General features: G+C 47.5%; 1 protein-coding gene across 10 annotated transcripts in view; it reads right to left on the bottom strand.

Moving 5' to 3' along the window:
- Nucleotides 1-949: 949 nt before the first annotated feature.
- Nucleotides 950-22,725, bottom strand: part of ERG (ETS transcription factor ERG) — a 315,894-nt gene continuing 294,118 nt past the window's right edge. For all 10 annotated transcript variants that reach the window (XM_086402063.1, XM_086402647.1, XM_086401984.1 and 7 more), the window contains 4 exons: nt 13,843-13,911; nt 13,126-13,182; nt 12,425-12,472; nt 950-2,848 (listed from right to left, as the gene is read on the bottom strand). In XM_086402063.1, coding sequence (XP_086258189.1) covers nt 2,328-2,848; nt 12,425-12,472; nt 13,126-13,182; nt 13,843-13,911 — 695 coding nt within the window. In that variant the 3' untranslated portion in view covers nt 950-2,327. The remainder of the gene's footprint in view (nt 2,849-12,424; nt 12,473-13,125; nt 13,183-13,842; nt 13,912-22,725) is intronic.

The following is a 22,725-nucleotide window of genomic DNA, read 5'->3' as shown; positions in this document are numbered from 1 at the left end:
AGTTGGATTTCTTTTAATTCAAGTAATGCCGAATGTCTGCAGCTTTGGTAATCGGATCCTACCAGCTTTAGAGACCACTGCCAAAATATTCAGAGCTCAGAGGTTTGGCAACGTCATTTAATCATCGCAAAAGGATTACAGAGTGCAAAATAAGCCCCCAGACAGCTCGGAGATGGGCCAATTCAGAAACCGACTCGGGCTGGGGAGCTGCTGAGGCTTGCTCCCTCTCACATGGCCCTGCATCCCGGCTCTCCTTCACCTCGGCTAAGGCTTCACCTAACCACCTTCACCGTGGCTGAGGCTCCATCCTCAGGAGAGAAAAGATGTCAAGGGTGATGGACTTCAGATCAGAGACATAAACAGTATCTGATCACACGTCAGGCTCAGGACTGGTAAAAATCCCAGACCAGGGTACCCAGATTATCCTGGTGTGGGAAGGTCAAGGCCACAGGCTACCCAGTGAGAGCCTCTGACAGAGAAGCCAGATGGTGAATTTAGAAGCCGTCCCTGGTCTCGTTCAAGGGAGACACTGCTGCTGTGATGCTTTATTTACCAACAACAACACAGTTTGTGCCGGGAACAAGCGTGTGTTCACCATGCAATAGACGCTTTAATGCAGGAAGGAAGGGTGATTTGTGACTGGATGAGGATCTGGAGTTTATCAATGACCACCCCAGCTTCAGAGGCCTCTTTCTACTCTGGGCCTGAGTCTGGAGGCTCCCAGGCTAAACCTTTGGTCCTCCTGCTCTAGACAGGGCGAGCTGGCAAGAAGGCCCCGGAGAGGCCCACACCATTCAGGTGCCAAATGTGCTAAGTCCTTGGCACTCCCTTGCACGAGTTCCCGGACAAAGGAAACCTCTAATACCAAACCCACCCCCACGCAGCACAAGTTTCTACTAAACAATCTGAGTCACTTTAAAATAAAAAAGTGCAAAGGCAGACTCCTGTGTAAATCTGATTTGCCATGCTAGGCCAAGCTCATTTTATTACATACATTCTGCACTCTAAGAACTAGTAACTTCATATTGTAAACATTAAGCATACAGAGTTAAAGTTCAAGGCCACATTAGATCATTGATTGTCTCTTGTGTTGTGTATCTTTGGCTGGCCGAGATCAACTCGTAGTGTATAAATGCATAAGTTATATAATTATTATATAAAAAGGAAAAAAAAAAACAAAAAAACAAACCACTGACTTGCATACTTCATTCTGACAAACGCACAGCGTTCGCGACTCAAAAGGAAAACTGGAGGCTGCCTCGCCCCCGACACCCAGGCGATTTCAGACTGGGGTAGCCGAGAAGGCTAGCGCTTACCTGACCCCGTGGAGAGCAGAGCACCCCCGCCTAAGGATGAGGTCCTGAATGTTTCTTTTTAAATATCAGACAATTCCAGTTACAGTTTTTCTTTTGATAAACAAACAAAACAAGACAAAAAGAGATGCATGATTTTGTTTCTGCGTTCTCCTACCATCCGTGCCCCGCCCCCATCACGCTGTGTCCGTCTTCCTAACACTGGATTTGGTACAACACTGACCGCACGAAGCCTCACATCTCCTCGGCTCAGCTCTCCGAAGAACCGACACCATCCCAAGTCCAGTCTTCATGGCTCAAGAAGCTCCCTTCCCAGTCCTTCCCTCCTCCTTCCCCCGTTTCTTCCTCTCCCGCCTCCTCCATCCACACCCACGTGCCCTCTCTCCACACACATGCTCAGTCCCGCCCTGTGACACAGAGTTCCCGTCTTATCGTCAAGGAGTTGGAAGCCTCGGGTTGTTCTAAGAATCTGGTTTCACCCAAGACAGCAGATGCTGATGAGTTCCGTTAACAGTGTCCATCGATGGGCTACCATAGTCTCCCTCTCCTCTCTCTCCTGTGTTTGATATGTTTCTCTTTTTAAATACAGGTAGTTTTCCTTCCAATGACGTTAGAAATGGCATGTTAGGTCCAGACTGTGTGGTATCTATTGCTTGAGTTTAATCCCCACTTAATGCACTAGCAGGATTCCCAAAGACTATTCTAAAGGTTTATACACATCTTCTGAACGTTTTCTTTGGCACTTTGTCCTTATGACGTCACGCTTCTACTTGCAATGTCTTTTACAAGGTCGGTCCACAGATTACCTGTCTGCGTACACAGGTAGCATCCTTTTTATCTCTGTAGTCATGGTTTAGTAAGTCCCTCCCACTCAGAGTCTCTGGATCTCTCCCCCTGCCCCAGTCGGGCTTTCGCATTTCCCTTGAGGCACTTCTGATTCGTGGTCTCGGATAAGAGTTTGTAGTAATGGATGGGTCTCTACACAGGTGCTGGGAAAGGCCTCTCTCAGGGGCTTTAGTAGTAAGTGCCCAGATGCGAAGGCATATGGCTGGCTGGGAGCCTAGCGCTGGGGTAGATCCCTCCCGTGGGTGAATTCCAGTATGGGTTCGGGGCGGCGAAAAAACTGGATGACGTCACGGGGAGGGCCGGAGGGTGGGGGGCGACAAAGTTCATCTTCTGCGGGTGGGCGTGATAGGAGCCCATGTAGGGGAGGTCCGAGGGGTACTTGTACAGAGAGGACTCCGGGGGGTGGGGCTGCAGGGCCTGGGCGATCCCGTGGAAGTCGAACTTGTAGGCGTAGCGCTTCCCGTGGACTTTGGTCATGATGTTCTTGTCGTAGTAGTAGCGGAGGGCCCGGCTGAGCTTGTCATAGTTCATGTTGGGCTTGCTCTTCCGCTCCCCCCAGCGCCGCGCCACCTCGTCCGGGTCGGTCATCTTGAACTCCCCGTTGGTGCCTTCCCAGGTGATGCAGTTGGAATTGGAGCTGTCAGACAGAAGCTCCAGCAGGAACTGCCAAAGCTGGATCTGCCCGCTCCCTGAGGAGGTGGGGAAAGGAAACGGAACATCTGTGAGAACACCGTGTGCACAGCCGGGTCCGACTCTCTGTGGCCCCAGCAACTGCAGCCGGCCAAGGCCCCTCTGTCCATGGGGTTCTCCAGGCAAGAATACTGGAGTGGGGTTGCCATGCCCTCCTCCTCCAGGGCATCTTCCCAACCCAGAGTTCTGAACCTAGGTCTCTCACATTGCAGGCAGATTCTTTAGACCATCTGAGCCACCAGGAAAGCCCAAGAATACTGCAGTGGGTAGTCATCCCTTCTCTAGGGGATCTCCCCGACCCAGGGATTGAACCAGCATCCCTTGTGTCTCCTGCACTGGCAGGTGGATTCTTTACCACTAGTGCCACCTGGAAAACCCCACGCAGAGTTCCTTTAGCAGGCTGTGTGCCCATCCCTCTGGGCTGGGGGCATTGGCCGCTCTTGTCCCCCAGCACCACCACCCCCTTCTCCAGAGAACTGCCCTTGGCCGAAACTGGAGCTGCCTCAAACCCTTCCCTCCCACCCCCTCAGGTAGCCCACGGCCTGATGGACTGACAAAGAACTCCAGAGGTCAGCCCCCTGGCCTCAAAGAGGGACCGATTCTGTGATGCTGGTCATGCCCGGGACTTAGCATGGATGGGGTCAGACTGAAGCAAGGTTCCAGCTAAGGTCACATGCATGCACACTCAGTGGCTCAGTCGTGTCCGACTCTCTGTGACCCCATGGACTGCAGCCCGCCAGGCTCCTCTGTCCAGGGGATTCTCCAGGCGAGAATACTGGAGTGGGTTGCCATGCTCTCCTTCAGGGCATTTTCCCGATCCAGGGATCAAACCCACGTCTCTTATGTCTCCTCCATTGGCAGGTGGACCCTTTACGACTAGTGCCACCTGGGAAGCCCAGCTAAGGCCACAAGCTTCCTTAATCTCTCCCCTGCGGTCTCCGGCATCCTCTCCCTCGAGAATGTACCCTTCATGAATCACCTGCCCAAGTATGCTTAGCCCAAGCTCCGCATCTAAGGAACTGGCCTAAGATGATGATCCTTGGTGATGACCAGGCAGATCTAGAGGCTGATCCAAGTCCTTTCGGGAATGCAAAGAATTCCCGAAAGGGGCAGAGTTCAAGTCAGTTTCCTTCATTTCTGTCTTCCTTAGAAGAGCAGCCAGGTCAACTTTGTGTTTTGGGGCTGGGAAGACTTAATTTTCCTCTTTTGTGAGACAGAAAGCGCCATTATGTAGCTGGCAATAATGACTTAGTACCATTTATGTTGGCTAGGTCAAGTCGAATAATAAAAGTCAGATTTAGGAAATGAACGTCGAAAAGTTTATGGAAAAAGTAGAGAATGGAAGTAAACACCGTTATTTCTAACATAACACGGGGCTGGCACGCAGAAAGCCATTCTGTCAAAACTTTTCCTAGAACAGAATTAACCCACTCAAAATGAGGAAGTTCAGAAAAAAAAGTTGGCTATGTCTCAAACCAGATCACCCATTTCCAGTATTTAGGCAAATGCATTGTAACGGAAATCCACGTGTTGCCCCTGAGTTGCAACGCCAGTTGGGTTAAGCAGAGTTTTCAGATGAAAACGCTGCAACCATGAGTGAGTGCGAGTCCTCCTGGGAGCAGAATGAGGCTGCAACTGAGTCAACAAGATCTCATTTGACTGGGTGTCCACACAGCTCTCTTGATCCCACTGGGGGTCTAGCGATGCGGCTTTTAGGTTTTATTAAATTCAGAGAAACATCCAGGCACATCATTCTAACCTCTACATTACAATACTTCAGGATGACTGATGGCTCCCTTAGAGAGAGAAGCATGCAAATACCAACAATCAGACTGTGACCAGGAGAAGCTAAGATGCTTTAAGCAGGTTTTAGAAGTTTTGAAAACAGGTAAGAGGCAGGTCTTTCCTCCCCAGTTCCCAGATACCACCTTGGGCTTGTTACCAAAGAGATGACCTTTTGTTACACTATGAGTAAATACCAACAGATATGATAAAATGATTAAAGGAACTCTGCCAACTCTTCAGGGAATTGATGAAACGTAAAAATCAATTATAAATTTGCTTTCTCTAAATCCTGTCCACAAGCTCCCCAGATAAACGGCCCAGCTCATAAATCTTTGTTTCCACATTGGCTGTATGCAGTGGATATGTCTGTGAATCTATCCCTACGATAGCATCGTGAGAAAGGTCAGCCTTTTCTGAATACGTTCTGGAAAATTAGCATTTTTTCACTCTAGCAACACATTTGAAATGTATTAACAGCTTGTAGTTCATCGCAATGTAAAGTCTTTGCTTTTTGGGGGCCACATATTCAAACTGTTCTCAATCAACTTTTGCTGCCCCCAACATTTCATTAATATGCATTTTTAAAAATACAAAGAGCTGTTTGAGAAAACCATATGGTTTTAGTATACATATTGTAACTAAAGGATTACTACTTGAAAAAAAATTTCATATATGACTTGGGAATAGGGAAAAACATGGATTTTTGATTTAAACAATCTAACATATGTTTCAATATAAACACAGAGTTGTTTGAAAATAGATATTCACTGTCAACCTCCTCCCAGAGAGAGAGCAATCCCACAGATTTTGTATAAAATACACAGACTTTCCTAAACAGCCAAAATTATATTTATCATCTCTTCAAACCTTGGCGTTGTCTCTTGGGAATCTGTCGCTCACTCACTTCTTTTATAAACGTGTGTAAGAGAAAAATGGCAGAGAAAAGTGCTTTCTCACCTCTCCTGTTTCTAAAGAAATAGTAAGTCGGGGGCCTAAGTTCCTGGCTGGAAACTGAAGGGTCAAAGGATGGACGAGGGATGTCTCCTTTGACTATTTTACCATCAGCCCTTAAGACACAGGGGCTTGACCTCTGAGCCTTTCAAGGGCATGTGGGAATAAGACATCTTCAAAATAAAGTTCATCTGCTTCCTTACCAAAAAATAACAGCCATAAATATAAATCAATTAATGTTTCAGTCGTTGTTCTTTAGTCACTAAGTCATGTCTGGCTTTTTGCAACCTCATGGACTGCAGCCCTCCAGGCTCCTCTATCCAAGAGATTTCCCAGGCAAGAATTCCGGAGTGGGTTGCCATTTCCTTCTCCAGGGATCTTCCTGCACCAGGGATGGAATCCCCGTCTCCTGAATTGGCAGGTGAGTTCTTTACCACTGAGCCACCAGGAAGCCCCGCTGTTTAAGCAGACGCTATCAAATGCAGCATTATGTCAAGCTCATTAACTGTTCAACGTGATGTAACAACACCCACTGCCTTCACAGTCTATAGCAGATCTGCTTGCTCTGCTTGACTGCTCAAGGGGGCACAATATTTGCTGAGGAGTTAGTCGATGGTAAATTAAACAAGTTATTCATGGCTGCAGAATTTCAAAAGCCGTTTATTAAACTCTTCTTTTACTGTCAAAATAGTGAGACTGTGTGCTACAAGTGTGTATTAGAAGATAGAATAGAGATTCCAAAACACGAATACCTAAGATTTAGGTAGTCTAAGAGTGGGTATCTCACCGGCCAAACCAACAAGTAAAAGCAGAAGCTCTTTTAAGACCAATTGTCCATCCAACAGCCTCATCATCTGCACCTCAAGAATCACCTTCTTTGGAAAAAAAAAAACCAAAACTCTTTACATCTCTTTTCTCTTCTATCCTGATAACCTCCTTTGAAACATCAGTAAAGAGTAGCTACTTTTGTCCTAGGTTTGTCCAGGGTAATTAACTAAAAGGCAAGATTGGGGAAAGAGGGAATCCAAGCCTGTTGGCTGCCCACTTACAGGAAGGCCCAGTGGGATGAAGGGGCCTGGAGTGTGGCTTCGAAGAAGACAAAAGGCAAGCCTTTAATTCTGGGAGAGGACTGTCGTCTCTGATTCAAAGAAAAGAAGACAGAGGTTCAAAAGGGAGGGGATATATGTATGTATGTGTGTATATATATATATATATATATATATTTATATAGCTGATTCATGTTGAGGTTTGGCAGAAAACAACAAAATTCTGCAAAGCAGCTATCCTTCAATAAAAAAAATAAATTAAAAAGAAAAGAAGAGAAACACCATAGCACAGAGGTACAGACTGGGCAACAGAAAAGGGCAAAACATTTAAACGGTTTATAAACCACAGAGAAAAGCACAGCTGGGAGTGACTCAGCAGCCATGGGACAAACAGGAGGGGGGGTCCCAAGGAGGACCCTCGGCCCCCAGCTGATGGAGGGAGAGAGCCGTAAATAAAGCAGAGGGGGGCCCGGCAGGCACCGCGGGGGCCGACCTTCGGGCTTTCTGCAGTAGCTGGAGGTGCTGCAGAAAAACCCAAGTGCACAGCCTGGACCCCCCCACCACCACGTCAAGATCAGGGCGGCAGGCGTGTGTCCCAGATGGAAGGCTTTGTCAGGGCTCAGGGTGGCTCAGACAGGACTGGTGGGGGGTGGGTGGGGGGACAGGGAAGCAGAGGGGCTGGAAGCACCCCTTTGGAATCAGCACCGTCTCAGCTGAATCCTGGCTCTGCCTCTTAACGGGACTTGGGGTGGCTCGCCCGGCTGTCTGTGCCTCAGTGTCCCTGTCTGCAGAATGGGGAGATGCAATACTATCAACATGGTAGTATTATAATACTACCTTGCAGGATCACTATGAAGATAAACTCAGCGCATAAGTGCTCGGATCATGATCTGTCTGAGGTGGAAACCAGGGTTTAACGAAAGGTACCTCCCTTGCCCACATACAGGAGACACCAAAGGAAACCAACCACCCTCCTTCCTCCCAAAAAATCGCAGGCTGGCAGGACAGAAGCTGGGAATGGTGGTGTTCTCAGGGCTGGCCAGTGTCCCTGGAAGCTGACTAGTACCAGGCATCATTCTGAAGACTTTCCATGTGTTTATTTAATCCCTTGCTTCCCAGAACTATGTGACACCCCACAGCAGGGATGAGGAATCAGAGCCCAAGAGGCAGAGTGACTGATCTTGCTGGAGGTCAGCAAGGGTTGGAACCTGGACTCCAGTCTTGCTTTGAGGCCTGGGTTCTGCACACACCTCCACAGGCCCTTCGGGTCCTTTGTCCCCTCCCTGGACCTGCGGTTGGTAAGTCTCAGTAGAAGACTGGACACTCCCACCTCCTATCCGATGCCAAAACATCCCTAACACTGGTCTCTGGCCCTGCCTGGAGCAGGTTCCACTTTCATGCTCACCATTAAAGACTCCCCAGTGAGCCCCAAGGGAGCCAGTGAACTCTTGTTCCCAAGGAAACACTTTCCTGGACAGGCAATTTCTGTTCATCACAGGAGCCGTGGGAAACACTCAGCCACTCTGATGGGGTGTAAAGGGGCGGTGTTGCTAATATCTGATCCAGGACTCCATAGTGCAAGGACACACTCGTCCCAGCAGGAGAAATGTGGTCCACACTGCACACCAAATGCATATTTGGGAGGGAGATGTGGAGATGCGGTTATCATTTTGGGCATTCACATCACGTGAGGTCATCTTTTCATTTAAAATGGTTTTTAAAGTCTGCATTGTGTGGAGAGCAGAGGCAGCAGTCTCAAGTGGTGAAGGATTTATTTATCAGAGACCGGGCAACCAGAACCAAACAGGAAGAAACATTCTCATTTACAGCAGGGTAAAAGACATTCTTGTTTTAGGAGCAGGGCGCCCCATGAATGTAACTGACATACAGCCTAAGGAGAGATGGAGAAAAGTCGCTCATTTGTGTGCGACTCTTTGCGACCCCATGGACCGAAGCCCGCCAGGTTCCTCTGCCCGTGGGATTTCCTAGGCAAGAATATTGGAGTGGGTTGCCATTCTCTTCTTCACTGGATCTTCCCCACCCAGGGATCAAACCTGGGTTTCCTGCGAGTCACCTGCATTGCAGGCTGATTCCTTATCATCTGAGCCACCAGGGAAGCCCAATTCATTATAAACTAAGTAAGAGAAGTCTTTATCTTCAAGTCAGAAGTTGGACGTTGGGATTTCCCTAGCAGTCTGGTGGTTAAGATTTCACCTTCTAATGCAGGGAGACTGCAGGTTCAATCCCTGGCCAGGGAGCTAAGACTCCACATGCCTCGAGGCCAAAAAAACCCACCCCAAAACATAAAACAGAAGGAATATTGTAACAAATTAAAAAAGGACTTTACAATGGCCACATAAAAAAAAAAAATCTTAAAAAAAAAAGTTGGATGTTGCCACTTTCCCCAGACCCAGCAGACACAGTCTTAGTGGAATAAAGTGCAGCCTTGGCTTACGATGCCAGCGTTGCTATTAGGTACCAAGACATCTTCCATTTCCCCAGGCCAGTGAGTGCTCTGCCTACAAGTCCCTCTATGCACTGTGGGCATCCCCAGGCACTAAGCCCTCTGCTAAGGGGCCACAGCTTTCTTTGGCCTCAAGTCACCAACCAAGCACCACCTTTATCTGTGACACCATGGGCACAGACCTATATACATTTCACTTAACCCATCTTGGGGGGTGAAAGGGCCAGACTGGTTTTGTTTATGCTGCTGGACAGGTTCCTGCCCTCTATCCTTGACTGCAGCCCCATCCCAAGCACCGAAGCAGCTGTTTGAATGGCAATCCTTCTTTTCTTTTCTCTGGGTCCTCATTCTCCAAGAGCTCCCTCTTCCATGCTCACTCAGTGGCAGTGGAGGGGCCGGAAAATATTAAAGCAGATTTTGGAGGCAGAGAGTTGGGGTTCAAATCTGGCCTCTCTTCTGGTGGGCTGCATGACCCAGGAGAAGTTAGCTCATTCATCGGGACCTCCGATTCCCCTTCTGCAGGAGGAAGACCATGGTGTTCCGAGACAAGCATTTGCCCAGGCGTGATACGGCCGGGGGGGAAGGGGAGCTATTGGATTGTTATTTCACATTATTGTATGAACGTTCCCAGAGCGTTCCAGCTTCCGCCCTTTCCCCCTTTCTAATCTCTCCTGAACGCTCATGCCAGATTAGTCTTCCTGAAACCTGACTGATAATCATCATCTCAAAACACAGTAATGGTTTTTATGTGACTGGTTATGGATGAAGGTGGAAGAGGAGAGTGAAATAGCTGGCTTAAAACACAACACTCAAAAAGCTAAGATCATGGCATCCAGTCACATCACTTCATGGCAAATAGATGGGTAAAAAATGGAAACAGTGGATTTTCTTTTCTTGGGCTCCAAAGTCACTGCAGATGGTGACTGAAGCTATGAAATTAAAAGACGCTTTCTTCTTGGAAGAAAAGATATGATAAACCTAGACAGCATAATAAAAAGCAGGGACATCATTCTGCTGACAAAGGTCCATGTAGTCAAAGCTACGGTTTTTCCAGTAGTCAAGTATGGATGTGAGAGTTGGACCATAAAGAAGGCTGAGCACCAAAGAACTGATGCTTTTGAACTGTGGTGTTGGAGAAGACTCTTGAGAGTCCCTTGGACTTCAAGGAGATCCAACCAGTCCATCCTAAAGGAAATCAATCCTGTATATCCATTGGAAGGACTGATGCTGAAGCTGAAGCTCCAATAATTTGGCCACCTGATGCGAAGAACTGACTCATTGGAAGAGACCCTGATGCTGGGAAAGATTGAAGGTAGGAGGAGAAGGGGATGACAGAGGATGAGATGGTTGGATGGCATCATCAGCTCAATGGACATGAGTTTGAGTAAGCTCCAGGAGACAGTGAAGAACAAGGAAGCCTGGTGTGCTGCAGTCCATGGGGTCGCAGAGTCAGACAGGACTGAGCGACTGAACAACAATGGAGGCAGCTGCAAACAGAAGCTGCGCACAGGTGTAAGAACCAACCCAGGAGACGCAGTCACCAGGTGGATGCCAAGGAAACCTGTGTCCGTGGAACAGACCCAGGGGACGCAGCCACCAGGTGGATGCCAAGGAAACCTGTGTCCGTGGAAGAGACCCAGGGGACGCAGCCACCAGGTGGATGCCAAGGAAACCTGTGTCCGTGGAACAGACCCAGGGGACGCAGCCACCAGGTGGATGCCAAGGAAACCTGTGTCCGTGGAACAGACCCAGGGGACGCAGCCACCAGGTGGATGCCGAGGAGACCTGTGTCCGTGGAAGAGACCCAGGGGACGCAGCCACCAGGTGGATGCCGAGGAGACCTGTGTCCGTGGAAGCTCCTTGAGAGTCAAGGAGAGTATCTTGTTACTCCTTGAATTCATTTATTTGGCAAATAATTTTTGAGCACCTGGGCTATGCCTGGATTTAATGCAATAAACAAAACAGACCCGCTCAATTCTCTGCTGTTTAAAAAACATTTACTGCACTAGTTACCATTAACTAAACTTCAGCGTCAAAGATGCAGAACTCCCAATAATGATATTTTATGTTTTCCAAACTATAGATTCCCTTGTGGGGATTTACACAGAATCTACATTTTCCCGTTTCTAACCCTGTTTTGGCCTCAACGTTTAGGCAATACACATTCCAGCTGGGATTTCCAACATGCCTGTGACATCTTGGCATCTGAAGTTGCTGTTGAGAATATGCAGCATATGCTGTGCACTTCTGAAGTGGATGCCAGCACAGCTGGTTCTGACCCGAACACAAACAAATCAAACAACCTGGCTGGCACCGAGGCATGGTGCCAGGTGACAGCCCTTGGCAAGGGACGGGCTACAACTGGGCGATTAAGGATCTGTGCTTTCTTCTGGCATCTGAGTTCAGACACAGGCCATTCAATGACCACGAGCCTAAGTTTGAAGTCTTATGGTTGTCATTAGGTTCTTTTTTTTTTAAGATATTATTTTATCTGCTGTGTGATGGGCTGAAGTGTGGTCCTCCTCCCCGCTAATTCATATGTCGGGTTTGCTCATACCTTGGAATGTGACATCATCGGGACTAGGATCTTTAGAGGGGTAATCAAGTTAAAGTAATGTCATTTGCATGGGCTCTAATCCAGGTTGACTAGGGTCCTGGTAGAAATGGGAGTTTGGGCACAGAGATAACATACAGAAGTAAGGAGATGCAGGCAAAGATGGCCATCTGCAAGCCAAGGAGAAGTCTTGAACAGATTCTTCTCCATGGCCCACAGAGGGAAAGAACCCTGACAACTTGATTTTGGACTTCAGGCCTCTAGTACTTCCCAGGTGGCGCTAGTGGTAAAGAACCTGCCTGCGGATGGGGAGATGTACGAGACTTGGGTTAGATCCCTGGGTTGAGAAGATCCCCTGGAGGAGGGCATGGCAACCCACCCCAGCATTCTTGCCTGGAGAATCCCCTCGGACAGAGGAGCCTGGTGGGTCGCAAAGAGTCAGACACAACTAAAGGGACTTAGCGCACACGCAAGCCTCTAGAACCAGGAAACAATAAATGTCTGATGTCTAAGCCCCCAGCCTGTAGTACTTGGTCAGAGCAGCCCCAGGAAGCTGAAACAACTTGGATTAAGTAAGGATGCTCTTCGCTGAAGCTAAATCTTAAAGTTTATAACCCAATCCTTTTATTTGCCATTTAGGCAAGTAATCCAGTGAAACTTACAACTTAAATTTGTTCAGTGGAAGGGATTTCTTTGGCTACTCAGGTTCAACGTTCAATATCGCTCCTGCCCAAAAGATAACTTTGTAAGAGCAAAACCATGAGCAGTGTCTCACCTGGATTCGCAAGGCGGCTACTTGTGGGTCCAAGAATCTGGTAAGGATCTGCAGCAAAAAGAAAAGACATGGTTGGGAGCAGGTGGCATGTAACTGCAAGAATGATGCTGACCTGCTGGTGTTTTCAGATTTTAGAGCTGACAATGCCTCTCACACCAAAGTTCCCCAGCACCACTTCCTGTATTAGAGACGATGTCACACGGATCTGAGACAGGCTTCGAGGTAAACTCCTAGCTGGTGGCTGAGCTCAGATTTGGTCTGGGGTTCCTGACATCCAGTCCAGGCCTCTCTCCATCCCAGAACATAAACAGGGCAAATGTCCTCAGTCCCCCACGGTCCCCAGGACAATACTGGCTGCGTTGCTCAGCGCGCTGGCAGCAGAAACATTGCACTGCGTTTCTGGGCTGATGTTGTTGTATGTGGTCTGGAAGGTAAAAGTCAAATAATTCCCAGGACACAAAGAAGCTGGGTGCAGACGGAATGTATTTTCCATATTTACTGCATGGATTTTGTAAATGGTTTAGCAAAAACTCAATCATTTCCAATTGAGTAGAATGGTAGTTTGCTGCCCGTTTTACATATGGAACAGTCCCAAAGAAGACAAAGGAACATTAATTTCATTTAGAAAGTGACACATTTTAGAAAGATGCTGCCAGACCATTTCTTCTTTTATGACCATGATGAGGCTCCCTGAAACATACCTAGCTGAGGACGCTGGTCTTCGGTTTTGGGCACTGTGGAAGGAGACGGCTGAGCAGCTGAAAACCCAAAAATGAAAGAGACAATTAGCCATAACTTGTGTTTGACTACTAGATTTTGGTGCTGCTGTCCATCATTCTACCGGTTATCTGAGTTATGAACAAAAGAGTCCTATTCTTATGACAAGAAGCATCTTAGGGTAAGGAAAATTTTCCCAAAAACAATCAAATGTAAACGTAGTAGCAAAACAAAGGCCCTCTAACTTATTTTAAAATTTTATTTGTGCCCCATTTTTTCCAAAACTAAAAAGAAAATTTGAGATGGTTTACAAAACAAATGAAAATGAATCGCCCTCTAAAATAAATAGATAAAAGGAAATTACTAGGAAAATAAAATAAAGCAAGGAATACTTTAAACATGGCCAAGATTGGGAAATGACCTGGTGTTGAATCTGTACTCAAAGCATCCCATGAGACATGTATCTGTTCATGTGGAAATACATCACATTGTTCACTTCTTTCTGTTCTAGAAATACGTCTAACCCCCAAAGAGAATGAATCATTGCATTTAAAGATCAGTTGCACTTTGGGGCCAAAGGGACACACATGTTGTATGTTGAAAAAGCACAAACTGGCTATAGAAATGATCATGTACTCCATCAAGAGTTACCCACTGCCTGGTGATGAGAGGGTTCAAGGCAGCAGGAACCAACACCGTACCTTTCGACTGGGGGGCGGGGTGGCCATGGCTGGTCCAGGCAGATCTCCTGGGTGGTTCGTAAGGTAAATCTGTAAAGACAAATAAAATGACTAAAAGATCAATGATGTGGCTTGATAATAGCTATTTTGTATGCTTTTTAAAGTTTGTGTTTATTAGAAGAAGTGAGAAAACCCAGTGATCCAAAGAAACATTCAACCTGGGTTTCATGAGATTTATGTTTCATTTACAAAAGATAACTCTGTGTCTTTTATCGATCTAACCCACTTTCACCCATTAATCTGAGAACTCCCATGGACAGATTCTCTCGGAGCTGGTGGACTCCCCTAAGATAACTCACTACAGTCACAGTCAAGACCGTATCAAGTTTCTTACCATCTATTAGTTTTGCTTCCAGCTTGAGCTGACTGAAGTCCATCACCCTGTTATTACATGCATGACCCGTCTGAAACACAGCCTGCGGTATGTATGAATGAATTGATACCTGCTCGAGGCCGGACCCTAAATCCACCAAATGGCATTCGTGTTCTTTCCTCTCCTTCCTCGGAAGCGAGTACTGCCTTCTTTATTTGCCACCTGCCTCTCTCAGCCACCCCTCAATCCCCCTCATCCACTTTTATTCAATCAGTCTTAAGGGACTAGCTCTTTTTCTGTGCAAATGTCTACTTTTTCTCCTGCTCCAAATGAATTTAGGATTTCCCTAAAAGGAATCGCATGAAGTCATCGGTAAGACTGAAATAGTATTGCCCCCACAACATATTAGCAGTGATCATAGAACTGAAGTATATGCCAATGATTTTTTTTTGTATTTATAATGTACTGTCACTTGTCCCATAAACCTTCATCACACTTTGCATATGCAAATTGAATAATTATATTTCAGCACCCTCCGTGCAAGCTCTATTATGATTATGACTGTAAGTCGTTTCAAGTTTCCTTTAAAATATATTCCAGAAATGTTATTATGCATGCTCTTACTGACTGTGCCTATGTAAAGCTATTGGTGTATGCAGTCTTATGACAGAGCCATTTCACATCTACATCTTCCTGGATTGGTAGGTCTCGGTTCAATGCCATGTGTCACTGGGCCAGCTGAAAGCCATACCCACGTCCTGGAGCAGGTGTCCTGCTCCAGACACCTGGAGATGGCTATAAACTCTCACGTGGAGAGATTTTAAACTTGGTTCACAATTGGCCATTTGGTGGGTCCGTCTTCAAAAAGCTTGATTATGTTTCAAAAGACATGTCTCTTTCCATTTTCCTGTCCCAGAGAGACAAGCAGTGAAATGCAACGTGAAATCCAACACAGAATTGCCTTAATTCATTTGGTCTGTTTGGCTACGACCATCTCGCCTGGTGTGGTCTGTGAAATCCTACTCTCCAGAGCTTTGGTGGAGCTTGATCACTTTCTCTGCTGCTGCGCACCACTCCCTCTCCACTGGCATTTTTGTATTTTGGGACTGGAAGCGGTTCCCACCCAGCGCCTTGGATTCTCATTTTTATGATGCTGGGATTACACAGGGGAGTTAAATCTTCAGCTGCTATCGATTTACCACTAAATTTCAACTTACGTCGATGGGGGTACTTGCACACGGATTCTCAGTGAGTTGCATTTGGTCTAGATGATGGTTAGCCAGAGTTGCAATTTGAGAACTGTCTCAGAAAGAAAAATCTAGGAGGGCAATTGTAACAGTATCTTAGCCCACTACAGGAGCAGAAAGTCACACCGACAACAGGGCTTCTATCTGGAAGCCCTTTCACTTCTAACAGGAGTGAAAAAGCAAGAGAATCCAGAAATATGTTCCAGGTCCTCGTTTCTCCACAGACCAGCAGTACTGGTAACATCTGGGAGCTTGTTATAAATGCAGAGTCTCACTCTAGATCTACTGAATTAGAATCTGCATTTTACCAGATATGACCCTGCAATCCCACTCCTGGGGATATGTCGGGAGAAAACCATAATTAAAAAAGATACATGCACTCCACAGTTCTTAGCAGCACTACTCACAACAGCCAAGACACGGAAGCAGCCTAAATGTCCAGTGACTGACAAATGGATACAGAAGACGTGGTGCACGTGTGCGACGCAGTATGGATGCTGCTTAGTTGCTAAGTCGTGTCTGACTCTTTTGCAACCCTGTGGACCATAGCCCGCCAGGCTCCTCTGTCCATGGGATTTCCCAGGCAAGAACACTGGAGTGGATTTCCATTTTCTTCTCTAGGGGATCTTTCTGACCCAGGGATCAAGTCTGCGTCTCCTGCATTGGCAGGTGGATTCTGTACCACCGAGCCACCAGGGAAACACACAATGGAATATTACTCAGCAATAAAAAAGGATTAAATTATGCCGTTTGCAGTAACATAGAAGGACCTAGGGATTAGCACTCTACTGAAGTAAGCCAGATGGAGAATCCCAGGGACGGAGGAGCCTGGTGGGCTGCCACCTGTGGGGTCGCACGGAGTCGGACACGACTGAAGCGACTTAGCAGCAGACAGAGAAAGGCAAATATATGATATCACTTACATATGGAATCTTAAAAAAAATGATACAAAGGAGCTTATATACAAAATAGAAATAGACCCACAGACATAGAAAACAAGCTTATGGTTTCCTAAGGTGGGGGAGGGATAAATTAGGAGATTAACATATACACATCACTAAAAATAAAACAGAGAACCAACAAGGACCTACTGTACAGCACAGGGAACTATACTCAGTATTTTGTAAAAACTTATAGGAGAAAAGAATCAGAAAAATAATATATGTGTAGGTATATATATGTATACACACACACACACACACACACACACATATATATATATAAAACTGAACCACTTTTTTCTGTAAACCAGAAAATATCATGACATTCTAAATCAACGATACTTCAATTTCAAAACAAGATCTCTCTTGACTTGGCTGTACGCTGAAGTTTGAGAAAGCCTGTTCTAGACAGTTTCCATTTTTCTTTTCTACAAACCTGTGTTCCTCCAGATAATTATTTCAGAAACGCTATCTGAGTCTGTGAATGCCAATAATGAGAGGACCAAGTTCTAGATTGAATGCTTTTGCCTGAAATATGAGCACATGAATGCAATTAGTAGCCAGTGTCCGTCGGTGAGTCTGCTACTATCTTAAACATAAGACTGCCCGTGAAATGGACCTGGAAGAAATCAAGCACCAAGCCACGAATAGAAAAATATTTTAAGACTCTGTCTTCGTGAAGTCCTTCTTAGCATGCACAACCATGTCCCATCCTGCCTCAAAAATCAGTCAGGACCTAAACAACTCCAAGCCTGATTCTTAGCCAAGAACTTGAGATGTTTACATGAACAATGATTAATGTGCTCGTGAGCACATTGCCACGGAAGATAAGTCGAGCTTTGTTTTTGTTCATGAAATTCTGCCCTGGGGCTGTCTTATCAGCTACTGATCATGTGCCGTGGGGGCCCCGAGCCCCCTCCTGTGGGATATGACACTGGGGAATGTTGAACCAAGCCTGGCTGAGACGAAAGACGACCATTTCAGTGACCTCGCCAGCAGCTACACCACCTCAAAGCAGAGCCAGTTTTGAGCAGTTCTGTTCCTTGGTTGCTTGAAAAATTATGACACCGTGTACATTTGCTATTTGCCCCTGATGGATTAGTGGATCATAAGACTTCGAGTAAGAACACAGTTACATGTCACTTTGGTGGTCATTTCAACCCACCCTTCATTTCTCTTCCATTTTGATCTTCAAGGCCATTAACTCATAAACTTGGCAGAAGGTCTGTGCCAGGAAAGGCTGCTTTCTGGCATGGGTTCTGCTCTTTTTATTTCTTTAACAGACTCTGTTTTAAAACTGAGTTTTATAAGAACCATTCCAGAGGCAGCTGAAGGTACCAAAGAAGTATGTTCTCTGCCATGATTTAGACCAAAAACCATGAAGCTACAAAGAAGGACTGTGACTACTGCTGGCTCCTTCCCCCCAGCATCTTTGCTTATGTCCTGGGAGTTAAGATAACTGTCGTGCTGGAGCAGACTCTTGAGAGTCTCTTGGACTGCAAGGAGATCAAACCAGTCAATGCTAAAGGAAATCAACCCTGAACATTCATTGGAAGGACTGATACTGAAGCTGAAGCTGAAGCCCCAATACTTTAGCCACCTGATGCGAAGAGCTGACTCGTTGGAAAAGACCCTGATTCTTGGAAAGATTGAAGGCCAAAGGAGAAGGGGGCAGCAGAGGATGAGACGGTTGGATGGCATCACTGACTCAATGGACATAAATTTGAGCAAACTCCGGGAGATAGTGGAGGACAGAAGAGCCTGGTATACGGCAGTCCATGGGGTCGCAAAGAGTCGCACATGACTTAGTGACTGAACAGCAACAAGATCAGTTCCTGATTCTGAATGAGACTCCTCCCCACCATTGCTCCCTCCTCTAGACATCAACGATGTAAGACAGCATCCTTGCTGTCCTTCTTGCAAGATTAGGTTCACCAAGTTTTATGTTCTCTTTTCATCAGGATCACTGAATAGCCCCACTAGCCCTCTTCAAGTCCACCCGCCACTTTAAAGGACCAGAACTTGGCTCGTGAGAGGGCTTACCCTCCCTCTGCAGGACCCATGCCACATGTACGAAGCAACTCTGGAGGTCCCAGGCTGTGCTGGATGTGAAAGGATGGATTCTGCCAGCTCGCAATGAGCTTGGATGCTTACGGCAAAGACACAAAGACCAAGAGCTGTGGCCCAAAACTAATCTCTAAACTCCCACTTAATGCATGGGATTTTTACAGTAAAGCCTACTACCATGATGAAATTACCCTCTCTCGTTCTCCTCCAGCTCTCCCTACAGTCTTCTAAACTCCTCTGTCAAAGGCATGGCGATCTGGCGGCAGGTGGGGGTGGGGTGGAGGGGCTGCATTTCACCTTCCCTTCTCAACCAGGTTTGCAGGTCTGTGGTTATAGCAGAGTCAGGGCAAAGGCAAGAATGCATTTTCAGCCATGTGCTGCAGGCTCATCTGAGGAGACAGGGCATTAGCTGTGTGGTCTTGCTGTGACTGGAGATGCTGACGGGCACTGTGCTGCAAACCCTGAAGGAGGAATCATTGCAGATTGCGAGACACGCTTGAAGAGCACCAGCTCAAAAGCCAAAGTCAAGGCTGCACTTGCAGACCCAAGACTCTACTCTCTTTCAACAACATCCTAGATGTGTATCACGGTGCATGGGTTGCCATGGTGATGGAGGAGCGGGTAGGGTTACAGATCGTCCTGGGCTTACACCAGAGCTTTCACGTACACTGTGCCCAAGGTACCAGGCAGGGCTTACGCGAGGTCAAAAGCCAGCCTGCAAGTTTCCCCCAGTCAGACTTGTCTCTATGCCCCTTGAGGCCTCAAGGGGCCATCATCCCCAAAAGGCATGCACTCAGCAAAAAAGGAGGAGGGTGCCTCTGGGGAAGATGGGGAAAGGACTTCTGGTAATAATAACTGACTCTCAGAGAAACGCATGTGATGCCATGAAATGCGATCACAAAAAAAGAATGTAAACGGATCTGCCCATGTGCTAGGATTTTCCAAGAGGAGTTGACAGACTCATCGACATGCTAATTCAACAAAGGGATCACGAAAGAGGGTGCATTTTGAATCAGGACAGTTTGGAAATGAATAAATAGGAACAAGCACGGGAAGAGGGGCTGAAGCTTGAACAAAGGAGTATGTTGTCCATCGTGTGTTATCTTGTAAGGTCACCGGGTGGTCCCGGATGATTGTCGGGGGAACTGAAAGGATGCAGCCACTGGACAGGGCAGGCCGCAAAGGAACTCCGGAACACAGGATCGACTTGGGGAGACGGACCGTGACAAGAGGGAAGGGAAGGTGGGGCAGGCCGCCAAGGGCTGGGTGCTGAAGAAGGAAGGAAAGGAAGCAGGTGCGAGGGAGCATCAGGACGCTGGACGTGGCAGGACAGGTGGATGGGAGGCAGGAGTCCTCTGTCTCCGTGAGTGTGAGATCAGAGACATGGACAGACACTGCAAGCCAAGGGTGCAGGGCAATGGGAACTCAGGCCTCTATCCCCAAGGACCTCTCCCCAGGAAAGAGTCAGCAACCACCTCTTCTGAAAGAAACCCACTGACCACAGGCACACGGTCAGATTCCCAGAGACCCCTTCTCCCAGGGACCCCTGCACCACCCGTCGGCCCCTCCCCAACCCCTCCCAAGCCATCACGACCTTCTCCAACTGCACCACTACAAAGTCATCCCTGAAACGCTGATCATGGGCCCACCCCAAGTGTACAAACAAGTCTACTCTCCCCAGGTTCAAATCTCTCAGTCTGTCTGACAGCAAACAGCTCTCTGGCTCGTTTGCTCTGATTTGAATTCTTCGTAGATATCTCAGACACCAATATTTACATCTCCTTTCAGAATCACAGCGGCAATCCTCAAAACAGGTATTTTGGTACAAATCTGAGTCTCTTCCAAGTCACGTTCGGATGACAGATGGAAGGAAAGTGCGTGATCAGGGTTTCGCCAGGTGAATGAGCGTTAGCCACCCTTGTGTCTCCCTGGGGTGTCCCAGCATGGTCCTCCCAGCCACTCTCCTCTCTGACACCTGGACGCTCCAGATGGTGCTGATGAACCTACATGCAGGGCAGCAGTGGAGACTCGGACACGGAGAAGAGACGTGTGGACACAGTGAGGGAAGGAGAGGGTTGGACGGGCTGAGACAGCAGCGCTGAAACAGATGCATCACCATGTGTACCCCAGGCAGCCAGCGGGGATTTGCTGCATGACGCAGGGAGTCAGAACCCGGGGCTCTGTGACAACCTAGAGGGGTGGGATGGGGTGGGCGGTGGGACGGAGGTTCAGGAGGGAGGGGACATGTGTACACCCGTGGCTGATTCATGTTGATGCATGGCAGAAACCAACCCATTAGTGCAAAGCGATTATCCTCCAATTAAAAACAAATTTAAAAAGAGGATATAAAAATATGACTAAAACTTTATAATATTAAGAAAAGGACCTCTTCCAAATCCACCACATCCTCAAATAGGGTAAAAAGAAACTCTAGGGCCCACGGTTTTCTTTTTGAGTCAAGTGGCACGTGGGGTCTTAGCTCCCCAATCAGGGATCAGACCCTTGCCCCCTGCACTGGAAGCGCAGAGTCTGACCACCAGACCCCCAGGGAAGTCAAAAGACCTACTGTTCTGTCTGTGAAGCAGCATGTAGTCCTGACCATCACACTAAACCAACTTGTATGCCCCCACGATCCCAACACCAGCTCACAATCCTCAGCTTTTGAGACTCAGACACATCCACGAAATCTCTTCAGACAAACAAATGAGCAACCCTTGGCCAAAGGTTTATGGACTTCCCTGGTGGCTCAGAGGGTAAAGGGTCTGCCTACAGTGCAGGAGACCTGGGTTCGATCCCTGGGTCAGGAAGATCCTCTGGAGAAGGCAATGGCACCCCACTCCAGTACTCTTGCCTGGAAAATCCCATGGACGGAGGAGCATAGTAGGCTACAGTTTACAGGCAGCTTCTGCTTCTGTGAGTATGGGTGGGAACTTCTTTAAAACACTTGGGAAATCAGTATGATTTTCCTATACTTTCCGTGACCTCCCAAAGGTGCATTTACTAGCAGTTAGCTCAGGCACGTCTAGACCTAGCATGACACGTGCACTGTGATGCTCCTTTTCCAGTACAGGTGGGGGGTTCCTTTGGAGCCAGTCTAGATCACTGCAGACCCTGAGTCTTGTCCACGATTACGTACATGGTCTGTGTCAGAGATAACAAAGCACGTTGGCTGAGCTTTTCTGCTGTGCTTTGCAGGAGGGACAGGGGAGAAAACTTTATGCGGTCAGAGGACAAAATCGCCAGCTCAGTTGCAGTACCAGAGCGGTCCTCACCCAGAGAAGTATCTTTCCCTGTGCTAGTCAGCTCGCTGGTCCCCCATCTTTTTCGATGGGGAGAGACAGAAACCCCAAGCTTGGTGCCTGGGACCAGGTCACACTGGGACTTGGGCAGCCTGATGCCAGAAGCTGAAGAGCGACAGCTTGGGTCTAGGAAGGAAGATGGGAGTTCTGTATCCATGTGTGAAGAGGCAGAAACCATCCCACAGCCCCGAGTCGCGATTCCTCAGCTATGAGGCTTGCTCATGCCATCCAGCTGGTGGGGTTGCACATCCCAGTGAGGGCTCAGGTGATGGGACCATGCTTGCCCAAGGCCACCCCCTGCACTTCTCTACCTGGCAACACTGCATCCTCCTCTTGTACATGGCCCTTCCATTGCAGCGCACATGGCCCATCCCTTTCCTGTAGGGAGGAATTTAGGGAGGAATTCTTCTCCCTTCCTGCTCCCACAGCCGCTATTGTCAGAGGTGGTGCTTCTACTACAAGATCAGTGCTTTAGATTAAACATCCATTTCTGCCCCTCCAGCTCCAGGCACCTCACTCGTAAGGTTAAATATTATGCGTGTAAGTCTGTTCTGGCTCTAGGTGGCTTTACTGAAACATCTAGAGCTTTATGCTGTGTGCTGTGGGCTTGTTCCCCACTGCATCCCGTGGCTGGCACTCAGGAGGGTGGGTGGGCACCTGGGGAATGTCCAGGTCAGTTTTCTGAAAACAGGAGGCTCTGAAGTCTGGCTGATCTTTAGATCCCCAGCATCTAACATGAATTGGCCCTTGATAACTACTGATATTTTTTTTCACAAATGACATATAAATTAATAATCTAATTAAGTCATCAGGAAAGACATAAAGCTTCAGGTGTAAATAGGATCGATTACACGCTTCTGCTCTGAAAGTCTGGCTCTCGTGACAGCTGGGAACTGGTCACTTGTGTTAGGGGAGCGCCACTGGTTCCAGGTTATGCAATTAGGATGGATGGATGATACTACATCCTTCTGTAAACT

This window comes from Bos grunniens, chromosome 1 (genome assembly GCF_055505025.1).
Source record: "Bos grunniens cultivar Pamir isolate PY7600 chromosome 1, Bosgru_T2T1.0, whole genome shotgun sequence".
Classification (NCBI taxonomy): domain Eukaryota; kingdom Metazoa; phylum Chordata; class Mammalia; order Artiodactyla; family Bovidae; genus Bos; species Bos grunniens.
Note: the sequence above shows the minus strand (reverse complement) of the source record. Positions and strands in the feature narration are given on the sequence as shown.